Raw genomic sequence first — 12721 nt, 5'->3', positions numbered from 1 at the left:
CCTTCTCACTTAATTCCCAATTGGAAAAAGGCAAATTATTAATGATAATTCATCCATTGCAACCTGCTGAAAAATTAAATATACTAAAGTATACTTGACCCAAATAGGTGTGCTATAGTGTAGATAACTGGATTTGGAATTAGGATACTTGGGTTGAGTCCTAGCTCTGCTGCTTTCAAGAAGTGTTACTTTAGGCAAATTACTTCACTTGTCTGAGCCATTATCTTTCATTTGTAAAATGGGAAGGTTCTGCCAGGTGATCTCTAAACTCCCTTTTCATTCTTGAGCCTATGAGAATTCAATGAGAATTGCCAGAATACATGAGAACTTGCACCCCACCAATCAGTGCCCATGTATTTGACTCAACACATTTATTCTGCAACTACTATTTACAAGTCACTGGTAATATTTACCACATACCATTTTCCAAGACCATACTTTTGATAAATAATATATTGACTTGTTATTTTTTTCAGTGACCAAAAAGGCTGTGAAGAAAGATGTCAAAAAAGTTGTTCCAAAACCTAAGGAAGAGGCACCACCACCACCTAAAGGTAGAATGATAATCCAACATTCAACTTTTACACATTGTTTTGTCTTATACACGTGAATCTAAAATGGGTTATAAGGAGGGAAGGACACCTAAGGTCCTTTTGGTTGGGAATTATCACTATCTATATGCTATAAGAATAGTGATTTTCCTCCTCTTTTATCCTGCCTTCTTCCTCTTTCTCCTTTCTTCTTCCAGTTCACTTTCTTCCAGCTCCCTTTATTTTCCCTCTACCTGTAGCTAATATCTGTAAAAGGCATCCAGAGACAATCTAAAGCTTGCTGAGCCTCATTGACCTTGAAGACAAAAGAAGTAATAACCAGGTCCTTATTACAGGATAATGAATTCCATTGGGAGCATCTTGAGTTTGAGATATCTATTGGACATCCATTTGGATATGATAAATAGACAACTGATAATTTCAGAACTGGAGCTCAGGGGAAACAAGTTTCTATATAGAAATTTGGGAATAATATGCACAAAGATCATAATTGATCCCACGGGCCCGGACATGAACATTCAAAGAAAAGCATGGTTACAGTATGGGACATGGATGTTGATCCAAATAAAGAGATCTCAGAGGAAACAGCAAGATATGTAGGGGGAAAACAACAAGAGAGAAAGCAGCATCAGATAAGCCCAGGGAAGAGACAACATCCAGGAGGAAGCTGTAGAGGTTAAGAAGAATGAGAATTGAGAAAAGGTCATGAAATTTGGAAATTTGAGGATCATTTATAATTTGAAGAGAGCCATTTTGGTTGAGTGAAGAAACTGGAAATAAGATTATAAAGGATTATGTAATGAATGAGAGAACACAAAGGGGAGGCAATGATCCAGACAGCATTTTTAAGAGTTTAGAAGAAAGAGATATAGCAGAGTAACTTGAGGGAATAGGGCCAAGTAAAAATTCTTTAAGAATGAGAGAGATCTGAACATGTCTGTTGTTTGTCCTTCGGTCTCAAGGAGGACCATAACATCAGGAAGGTGATACCACAACTTACAAGTAAATTGGATTTAAGGCAGGGCTGTGCAAAGTCACTAGCCTCACTTTCTTCTTGGGAGCCATCTGAGTCCCATGGCAAGATCAGGACTGGAGATGGCTCCCAAGGGTATGATTATAGGCAGGAAGGATGAAGCCTTGAAAGCAGGGAGAGATTTAAAGTTGAAAGAGGGTTAGGACTATTTGCCTAAAGAAACTGGAGGGAGTTTCATCAAAGGCAAGTAGAGCTGTGAAGAAAAGGGCCACCCAGTCTTCTCAGACTGTAGCAAGGGAGAACAGAATCGGGGATGATGCCAAGGGGTTTTGAGATATAGAGTGGGAGAGAGGACAGAATAGCCCCTATTTTTTTCAGTACTGTTTAAGACAAGGCAAGATTGTCTGCAGAGATAAAGTGGAGAAGGGTAGAGTTGACAGTCTGAGGGAAAAAAACAGAAGGTTTAGAAGTGGGCAGAGTTTAAATAGAGAGTCAATTAGGGAAGGGTAAAAGGATTGTCTTGAGGCAAAATGAACAGCAAGAGTGTGTTGAAACAACTTGTAGGACTTATTACTCTAGTGAAATAAGAAGAAAAACAATCTGAAGTAATCCCAAATCTTTCACATTGAATTCACACCAAATTGGTTTCCAAAGAGAAAAGAAAAACAGGAAGACCAAGCATTATTCACCCAGACTTTTCTCTTGGTACCTTGGTCTTTTATAAAATTCTGGACAGCTTGGAGGGAAGAAGAGGAAGATCAAATAGCATGAAAAATGTACAAAAAGAGACAAATCTCTGAATAATTTTGAATGATTATACTGCCATTCTTGGAACTGGGATGTTTTTTCAGTAATGTAAACTGTCCTTATAACTAATGCTGTTGTTTTATTTATTTTAAATTTGAGTTATTCAGTCATTTACTAGAGACAAATTTCATTGAATCTCTTATTACTCTTTTTAAATGTGATACAACTCTTCTAGTTGCTACGGTATAGTTCTTAGTTATTACAGCATTGTAAACAAATCTCTAAATAATGAAAATGCAATCCTGACACATATATATGTACACACACACATACATGTGATTATATATACACACATAAATGTAATTGTATATATACATACATATATGTGTATACATACATATATACACATTCATGTGTATGCACATATATGTGTATACACATATATGTATATATAATTGAATATAAAATGCACACATAATTAGTGGAAATTTGGAAGACTATAATATTAAGTGTGTATTTTTTTTAAGTTCCAGAGGCAGTTAAGAAGCCCCCACCCCCAACTATGCTAATCCCAGCAGAAGGTAAATAAAAATGTATATACTGTTCGACTATAGATTTCTATTAGATTTACTGTTTGCTTTCTGCATATTTGAAACATTTTCCTTATTTCAACTGTTAAAATAGCTATTATGCTATCAATTTCTTATTAATTATGTACATAAAAGCATATGAAAAATGAGTATTTGGCAACATTTAACAAGTAATTCACTGTGCTGTGTTGAGGACACAAACACAGAACAGTGATTCACTTAGTTCAGGATCCAAAAGTAATTACAAAGGTCAAGTGAAAGGAAAGTAGTAAACCCAGTAAGTACTAGACAATGGGTCCCATGGTAAAAATTAATATGTTTTGCTCATTTTATTTTAGAAAATGGCAGAGGTGGTGGGGTATAGTAGAAAATGTTGTTCAGTTGCTTTTCACTTGTGTCTGACTCTCCATAACCCCATTTGGGGTTTTTTTGCAAAGATACTGGATACTTGCCATTTCCTTCTCCAGCTCATTTTACAGATGAAGAAACTGAGGCAAACAGGGTTAAGTGACTTTGCCCAGGGTCACACAGTTATTAAGTGTCTGAGGCCTAATTTGAACTCAGAAAGAAGAGTCTTCCTGACTCCCAGTCAGGTACTCTATCTGCTGAGCCTCCTGTCTGCTGTTTCCTAGATATGGTATTTGATATTTCCACACTAAAGCTATTTTCTTATCAGTAAAAAAAGAGATGATTAGAATAGAGTCAGGTTCTTTTAAATTCTGAATCTATGCTCTTATTTAAGAGCATTTTTTATAAGGATGACCCATATGAACTTTCTGACTCATAGTTATATTCTAGAAGCTTAAAGATTTAAGAAAAAATGTTCTAATTTCGTTGGATACATCATTAAGAAAAGAGAATATTATAGTGCAGTGGAAATAGCACTTACTAATTCTTTATTTAATCAGGGGACCTACATACAAAGCCCTCCTCTAATGATCACTTCTTGTGTGACTCAGTTGTCTTAAGGAATACTTTACATTTGGTCTAAAAAAAAAAAGTTATTTCTTCCAGATTTATCATGGAATGTACAAAGCAAAATTGCTGGGAGTTTGAGTTGAAATAGAAGCCTCACTTAGTTCAGTCAAAAAGATCAGTATAGCAATGAAGTTTAATTTTACACCCTAAAATGTGTGGTTGACTATGAACTTCACTATTATTGGGTGATAGTTCTGAGTGAAGATTTGAGTCACGCCTAGACCAACATTAGTAATCTTTTGTTTAAGTTCCAGAAATGTTTGATGTCACCTCCAAGGCTGAAGAAGTGAAAATATCCACCATCACCAGGAAGAAAGAGGTCCATAAAGAAAAAGAGGTTGTACATGAGAGAAAGGAAGCAGTCTATGAGGAAAAGAAAGTTTACATTGAATCTTTTGAAGAACATTATGATGAGTTAGATGTGGAACCTTATGAAGAGCCTTCTGAGGGACCTTATGTAGAACTCTATGAGGAACCAGAAGACTGGTATGAGGAGACCAAGGAAGTTCGTAAAGTTAAAAAGGAACAATATGAAGAGTGGGAAGAAGATTTGGGAGAAGAGCAAGAGTACTACGTAAGGGAAGAGGGCTATGATGAAGGGGAAGAAGACTGGGAAGAAAGAAAACAAATTTATGAAGAAAAAGCAGTTTATGAAGGTATGTGAGCTTCCCTCCTAATTTCCTCATTTCTGTTTTAACTCTTCATCAATAATATTGATGTGGATTAAATAGATATAAATTTAACTAGTTTTTTTTTTTTTTTGCTTCTTTTGGACAATTTAACAAAGTGAACTTTTTAAACTATCAGAAGCACTTTTAAAATCAATTAGGCAAACACTTGTGGAATGCCTACAACTGGTAAAACTTTTGCTAAAAATGTGAGGGAAATGTTATGTTAAATAAGACAATGTTCTTGCTCTCAATGAGCTCATAGTAAAAAAGGAAGATAGATAGACACAAACAAACACAATATATGATAGATTCAGGAGTATAATAAAAGATGCATAGAAAGTGTTATGGGAGCTAAAAGGAAATATAATGATAATGTTTACAAAGTACTTTGCAGGTTTACAAAGATTTACTCAGCACTTTACAAATATTATTTCATTTTTATCCTCACAGTGATTCTGGGGGATAGGTCTTTTATTATCTCTATTGTACAGATGCAATTTGCCCAGGATCACACAGTTAGTAAGGACCTGAGAAAGAATTTGAACTCAAGTCTTTCTGTGTCCAAGTTCAGTACGCTAGCTACTACTTAGCTCCTGCCTAGCAGAGACTACATCACATTGGAAAAATGAAGAAAGGTTCTATGAATGTTATAATATTTGAACTGGATCTTAAAAGATGGGTAGGAATTATAAAGCCAGAGCTCTATGGGAGGGTGGTTGTGGGGACAGCAGATGTTTAAATTTTGAAGGTAAAAGTTCCACAGAATATAATTTTAGCCTCAAAATATTGATTTTCTTTAAAATTTGTACAGAGGTATTAAATCTTTTAGCCCCAGTGCTGACTGACAGATATGCCAATGCTTTTGGTCACATGTCAAGTCAGATTTGACTTTTACAAGTTGATCTGTATGTATGATTTGATCTCACCCAAAAGTAACAGAGGGGAGGAACCACTACCAAACCCCCCAAAGCAAGAATTATGAAAATGAATTGTAAAATCAATTCTTTTCATATAAAATCATTTTAAAATTTCATATTAAATGATAATATGCATGTTATTTAACTTAGTACAACCTATTCAAAATTATATATTTAAGCACTATTATTCTTCATGGTTCTTATTTTTCAATCAAGAAAAACTAGAAAAGAAAATTCCACCAAAAGTACCAGAAAAGAAAGAAGTGGCACTTCCTAAAGGTAAAGAATTTAATTCTTTTAAAAAGAACTCCATCCAGTCAGTCTTTATCATAGCTTGTTTGTCTCTTTCTTGGAAAGGCACATGTACATCATTAGTGTGATCAAATAGATACAACTTCTTCACTAAGATTTAATATTTGAGCAAATGCATTCTTGGCTCAATCTTATTCACAAAAAACAAGATATTTTAAAAATCCATTTTCATAAATAAGGACATTTAGAATAAAACAAAATTTAAATTATTTTTAAGTACCAAATGCTGGCATTTAACAAATTGTTCAATGTGCTTAATATGTGGGCAGTATTTTAAAAGAATCTAAAAGTTCTGCAATTTTTTAAGAAATTTAAATTTCTTTAAAATACCTTCAGTTGTTAAGAAGCCCGTAGTTGAAAAAATTGAAAAGACTACTCGGCGAATGGAAGAGGAGAAAGTCAAAGTTACCAAAGGTATCACTACTTTACAAATGTTTTTATTATCACAAGTACAGAAAATATACTTTACTTCTACTGATAACTTAGACATTCTTTAAATATTAATCAAATTTAAGATATTTTTAAATGTAAAAGACATTCATCTTGATACAAATGTAACCATACATATTTTTAAAGTACCAGAAGTTTCCAAGAAGATCGTTCCACAAAAACCTTCCCGGGTGCCAGTTCAAGAAGAAGTTATTGAAGTTAAAGGTATAAATCTTTTTCTTTCAGCTGCAAGCTTCAAACATTGCATTTCTAATTATAATAATAATCATCATAATGGGATTGGGACTCTATAAATTGTAAAATGCATGTACCCATAATTTAAATAATGGCAACATTTTCTATTTTTTTTAGTCTTCTAACTTTAATATGTTAACATATTTCAAGGCAAATCATTTTTCCAAGATTCATTTATATAAAGATAACTTAAATTGGAATAGCCTCATATTTTGTGTGAAGAAGTTGTATCTATATGGTCCCCATCTAATTAACATTTGGTAAAAACTGCATGGTCATTAATTTGGTTGTTTAATCTGCCTGATTGTCTGTATCTCATAGCTCAAAAAGATGATTTGACTATTTGTCTATATTATCAAACAGTGATTTGTCCATATTGTTTCTCAAGACTTAGTTAATTCCATGTTAAAATGTTTAGAACTAAAGTGCAGTCTATATGTTTGGTATGATGTCATATCATGGACAAAATAATTCTGATGTGATATGTACTCTCTTTAAAGTACCAGCAGTGCACACAAAGAAGGTTATTTCAGAAGAAAAGATGTTCTTTGCTTCTCATGAAGAGGAAGAGGTTTCAGTTACAGGTATAAGTCACATTTGAAATTTGGGATAAAAAAGAAAACCAGCTAGGTGATCTTTTTTCTCTTTTCTTCTTAACATATATTCTGTTAATTTATATGTATATATTTTTTGTGTATTTTTGTCCTGTTTTCATCTCAAATTTGTCTTTGGCCTGATTTCAATATACTTTAAAATTTCAATCTTAATATCTGAAAGATGCTTCAGAATTAAATTTTATATCTTTATTTAAAAGTCCCCGAGGTACACAAGAAAACTGTCATAGAAGAGAAAGTTCATGTTGCTGTTTCGAAAAAAACTGAACCTCCACCTGAAGGTATCATTGATTTGGTGCAAAATTCATATCTTTCTAAAATGTCTGAATGTTAGTGTTATATTTTAGTTACTTAATCAAAATTTACTGAGCACCTACTTTGGATAAAAAAAATGTTGCTAAGGGCTAGGAGGGGAAAAAATAAAAGACATAAGTTCCTGCTTTAAGTATTTTTCAGTCTGATCAAGCATTACTAAAATACAAATGTTTTTAATTGTCTTATATAGTTTGATCATTGATTCTAAATAATAACATAAAATGACTAAAAATTATCTTTCAAGTGACTGAAGTTTACAAGAAACCTCCTCCTGAGGAAGAGGTTCCTGTACCTGTTCCTAAGAAAGTAGAAGCTCCTCCAGCTAAAGGTGAATCTCAATAATCAGATAATTGCACAATAATTCTTCTCTCCACTATTCTTATCCCTGTAGACATATATACTTCCCATTGACCTTAGCTAATCATAAAAGTTAGTTTTTAGCGTCTATTTTAATCATACTTATTAAAAGTTCAGCAATATGCATTAAATTCACTAATTTGCCCTGATATCTTGTTGTCTATGGACAATTCTCTCAAATTACACTGTCTCTTTAAAGTCCCTGAGGCACGTAAGAAACCTGTCCCAGAAGAAAAAGTGCCAGTTCCTGTTCCTAAAAAAGTGGAGCCTCCACCAGCCAAAGGTAGCCTTCTAGTTGTGGAGAAAAACAAAATAAATTAACTGTTCTGTCTTTTATCTCCACTTTTCCTTGCCTTTGTGAGTGTGACAAACAAATTATTTTTTGCCACCCATCTGTGATTTGTGTAACACTCTTAAGTCCCGACTTAAGTATAACATTATTACTGCAAAGAACTTCATGTACAACTATAATGTATGACACAAATCTCAGTAATACTTTAGATGTCTATATCTACTCTGCTTAATCTTTGTCTGTTTAATGTAATTAACAGAATATGTGTATGGAATAATCCATGCACATTGTTATAGAAATCCATAGTTCTTTATCATGAGTAGCGCATATTAAATAACCAAATGTTTGCTCTCCCAAATCTTAAAAACTTATTTAAAAGCTTGTGCTTTAAAGTACTCTTAGATTGCCCAGAATAAGGATTCTTATCATTTTCACAATGGTATCTTTAAAGTGCCTGAGGTTCCCAAGAAACCTATCCCAGAAGAGAAAAAGCCCACTCCTGTACCCAAGAAAGAAGTGGCCCCTCCACCTAAAGGTATAGCAGATCTTAAGTTAAAGTGACTAAAACATACCCTCTTCATTCTGTTTGGTCTTCTTAAGTCCTGTGTGGTGTCTCTCTCTTTTTCTTCTTTATTTTATACCCCTTACGTTCAGTTTATTGTTAGTTTTTTGGGGTTTTTTTTTCTGCCTGTTGTCCATACATCTTCATGGAAAAGCCTTATATCTTATTGACACATATTGTTAATCATCTTTAAAATTCCTGAAGCACGTCTTAAGTTTCTTATTTAAAAGGGGAAACACAAAACATATTTAACATAGTCTCTTGCTCAGAGAAGAAATATTTTGAGAAAGATATTATCATGATTGGAAACACTGGCTACTCTACAGAATATATTTCTGGGGAGATTTCTACTAAAGTTCATATACACTGATGCTCAAGTTTATTACATATTACAACTTCATTGACAGCTATTCTGAGAAGGATTCATAATGATAGATGTGTCCTTTTAACAACTGGTATTTAGCAAATTTTTACTTTAGAAAAATGATGGACAAATTTTAGGTAGCAACCATTAGTAATATTGCTAAATATTGCTTCATAAAGACAATGATGCTAATGTTTACTCATTTAAATATGAAGAATATTTCAGAAGTAAAAAGACAGGATTTGGCACATGACGATGTTAGGGGCTTGACATAATAGCCAGGAAACAGACAAGAAATGACAAGTTTGTGTGACTGGAAGAAGAGACATGGAAAAATTATGAGTATAGGCAGGTTTGGAAGAAAAGCTTATGAATTCTCTTTTTTGGCCATGTTGAATTTAAGATGTCAGGAAGATATAGGACCAGAATACAGGGGAGAAGTTGGAATTTGGATGATGAATGGGGGAAATTGTCCAAATAGAGGCAAAAATTAGTGTTGTGACAACGGATGAGATGGTCAAAGGAGAGGGTGGTGCCCAGAGTCAGGGGACAAAAAGATGAAGAATTCATGAAGGAACCCAAGAAAGGTACTGAGAGAGGTAGGAGAACCAGACCAGCTCAGTGTCCATGAAAACCAAGGGAGAAGAGAGCACCAATAAAAAAGGAACCATCTTTGGTAGGTGATAAAGATAAGGGGGAATGAGAACAAAGAAATGGCCCTTGGATTTGGCAATTAAGTTATCTTAACGAAAGCGATTTCAGTAGATCATTTGGGGAAGTAAGTCTTCAGGAAGCTGAACAAAAAGTAGGTGGGAAGGCTGGAAGCAGTGAGTGTAGTTAACTCTTTCTAAATGTTAGTAGAGAAAGGAAAATAAGAAATAAGATGAAACCCTGAGAAGCGAGGGGCAGTTCTTTTCGAGTGGGCTAAACCTGAGAATCTTTGTAGTTAGAGAAGCATGAGGCATTTAGGAGGGGCAGTTTAAGAAGCTGTGAGGGAAAGAGAATCACAGAGATCAATGGGGGTAATAAAGACCTGAAGGAGGCAAGATGATAAAGAATCACAGGCAAGGGGAGGGTTAACCTTGGAGAGGAGGAAGACCACTTAGCCAAACTACAAGATGGCAAAAGGCATAGAATGGTGTTAGGATGTAGGAAAGCAGATAAGAAAACTCATGTTGATGGCTTTAGCTTCTAAATCTATAATTGTTTTTAGCGTCAGAGACCATTTCTTAATGTCTGAAAATTTAATTTATAAAAAAACTTTCAGCAAGTGTTCTTTATGATAACCATGAAAAACATTGACTACTGACCATAACACGCACATATGTATGTATGTGTGTGTTATACACATATATGTATATACATATATATAATAGGAATATAGGTTTAGAGCTGAAGGAGGTCTTAGAGGTCACTGACTCCAACTGTGTCATTTTATAGATGAAGAAACTGAGACACAGAGAAATTCAGTGACTTGCCCAGGATGACACAGTTATTAAATATCTCAGACAAAATGCAGACTCAGGTCTTTCTAACTCCAACTTTATCACTATCCATTATGCCACACTGCCTCACTTATCAGTTCCTAACCTCTGATTGCTTCCGTTTTGAATTGCCTAAACATCTTTAAAATTTTGGATATGAACCGGTTATTCCATCCTTCGGCTTTCCTCATTGCTTTGGTCAGAGCATGAAAGAGAATTTGGCATTAATGAACTCCATTGAAACTATGTTTATTCAGACAGTCCATCAGCAATCATTTCTAAAATTCCTACTGTGTGCCAGGCACTGGGGATACAGATGCAAAATTAAGACAATTCCTGCATTTAAGGAGCCTCTATTATTATAATTATCTGTGAAAACTAGGTCTTAGTTTAACTAAGTACTATTTTTGTCAAATCCTTTTGCAGTGCCAGAACCACCTAAAAGGCACATTCCTGAAGAAGAAATTCCTGCTCCTGTTGTTAAAAGAGAGGAAGCCCCTCCAGTTAAAGGTACATTGACCTATTTTGTGGAGTCCTTTGGCATTTCTTTTATATTTCTTGTTATTTTTCTGTCACAAATGAGTTATGCTTCTCTTTCTCCCTACTTTTGTTACAAAATGAATGCATATTTGATTCATTGCAAAACGTCACATGTACAAAAATTCTGAAAAATAAATATCTTCTTAAGTTCCTGAGGTGCATAAGAGAGTGGTCACAGAGGAAAAAGTCACCATCATTACTGAAAGAGAAGAGTCTCCACCTGCACCAGGTACTCTTGAAAAAAGTTTCCTTTGTTATAGTCACCTAAAAAATCTTAATTAATTTGTGTCATCCTTTGTCATTCTGAGAAATTTTAAATTGAAAACTATCTTTTAAGAACCCGAAGTACCAAGGAAAAAGAAGGTTCCTGAAGAAAGGAGACCTGTTCCTCCAAAAAGAGAGGAAGCACCACCAGCCAAAGGTATATGATCTTTTTCTTCACCTTTTCAGAAAACCTGCTCTCCTACTACATAGGGCTACATAGGGGATCGTTTGTTGGTGTTGTAGTATAAATACACATCAGATGCTGATTCTGTGTTTTTTGTTGTCCATTGTTGATGTGAGCTTTAAATCCTAAAACTTGTGTAATATCTTTAAAGTACCCCCAGTCCTCAAGAAGGCAGTTACGGAAGAGAAGGTTCAAGTGATTGTCCCTGTTCCTAAGAAAGAAAAGGCAGTTCCCCCGCCCAAAGGTATGATTGATGCTTAGGATCTGGACAAAACCTCTTAGAGTCTAAGTCCTCAAACGTTTTCATTTCTGATGCTAATCTTTACTGTTGATATGTCTCAATGAATGTGGGACATGCAGATGTGTGTGTATTTTATCTATGTGGCATACTATGTAATTTATTTGTTTTCACTTGTGAAATTATTGTCCTTGAGCAAATCTTACACAAATATTACAAAAGCTTTAAATAGTATAGTTCTAAGTTCTTAAACTTCAAGTTTAATGTGTGTGTGTGTGTGTGTGTTTTTAAGTAGCTGAGGTCTCTAAGAAAACTGTCACAGAAGAAAAGAGATTTTTTGCAGAAGAAAAAGTATCAATGGCAGTTCCCCACAGAGTGGAAGTCACCCACCATGAAGGTATATAGAAAATAATGTTAATGGGGGTTGTGGGAGGGAGAAAGAGGGTGAATGGTTTTGTGTTTGTATTGTCCAAAATAGCCTCTCTTTTCTTCCTTCGTGAATTTTTTTTCTTTAATTACATAGCCTGGCTTTTATTGATGTCTTATGGTTTTTACACCAACATGATTTTCCAATAAAGGCATCCCCCCACCAACATCTACTCCATAATGAAGAAAAAAAGTCTGCAAAACCATTAGAGTGTTTGTGAATGTTTAACTGGCTCTCTGAAAGAAAAATAATAGTATCCCCAACACATTTTTGGCTTAATCTGCAGACATTTTCTTTATGCTTTCTCAGTTCTAGCCAATCAACAAAACAATAAGTCAAGCCTTGATTTGTGTTGTTTACCAATTCCCAAGGTATAAATAGTCACATAGAAAATTTAACAATGGGCTCTCTGAAATGATAAGAGCCGACTCTAGCATGTCCCTAAAAAATCCCATCCACAAAAAAATGTCTAAGTACTTATGAAGCATCCCACACCCATCTACTCTCTACTGAGAGGAGGGAAGAGTTTCTTTTCTTTGAGACAATAATGTTCATCTCAATTCATGTTAATGTCGTTTCTGTTTATGTCATTATAATTGCGCATGTTCTATTTGTCGTACTTTGTTCATATTGCATCACTTCATATTAAGTCTATGT

At 34.5% G+C, this 12721-nt stretch overlaps 1 protein-coding gene across 50 annotated transcripts in view; it reads left to right on the top strand.

Moving 5' to 3' along the window:
* TTN (titin) overlaps window positions 1–12721 on the top strand; it is a 325993-nt gene that overhangs the window by 134044 nt on the left and 179228 nt on the right. For 41 of the 50 annotated variants that reach the window (XM_072612482.1, XM_072612462.1, XM_072612461.1 and 38 more), the window contains 16 exons: window positions 477–554; window positions 2799–2852; window positions 4088–4495; window positions 5644–5706; window positions 6076–6153; window positions 6316–6393; window positions 6924–7007; window positions 7238–7318; window positions 7597–7680; window positions 7909–7992; window positions 8453–8536; window positions 10838–10921; window positions 11100–11180; window positions 11289–11372; window positions 11551–11643; window positions 11930–12034. In XM_072612482.1, the coding sequence (XP_072468583.1) occupies window positions 477–554; window positions 2799–2852; window positions 4088–4495; window positions 5644–5706; window positions 6076–6153; window positions 6316–6393; window positions 6924–7007; window positions 7238–7318; window positions 7597–7680; window positions 7909–7992; window positions 8453–8536; window positions 10838–10921; window positions 11100–11180; window positions 11289–11372; window positions 11551–11643; window positions 11930–12034 (1623 nt within the window). The remainder of the gene's footprint in view (window positions 1–476; window positions 555–2798; window positions 2853–4087; window positions 4496–5643; window positions 5707–6075; window positions 6154–6315; window positions 6394–6923; window positions 7008–7237; window positions 7319–7596; window positions 7681–7908; window positions 7993–8452; window positions 8537–10837; window positions 10922–11099; window positions 11181–11288; window positions 11373–11550; window positions 11644–11929; window positions 12035–12721) is intronic. The other 9 variants (XM_072612506.1, XM_072612455.1, XM_072612457.1 and 6 more) reach the window with 8 other exon arrangements.

This window comes from Notamacropus eugenii, chromosome 5, assembly GCF_028372415.1.
Source record: "Notamacropus eugenii isolate mMacEug1 chromosome 5, mMacEug1.pri_v2, whole genome shotgun sequence".
NCBI lineage: Eukaryota > Metazoa > Chordata > Mammalia > Diprotodontia > Macropodidae > Notamacropus > Notamacropus eugenii.
Note: the sequence above shows the minus strand (reverse complement) of the source record. Positions and strands in the feature narration are given on the sequence as shown.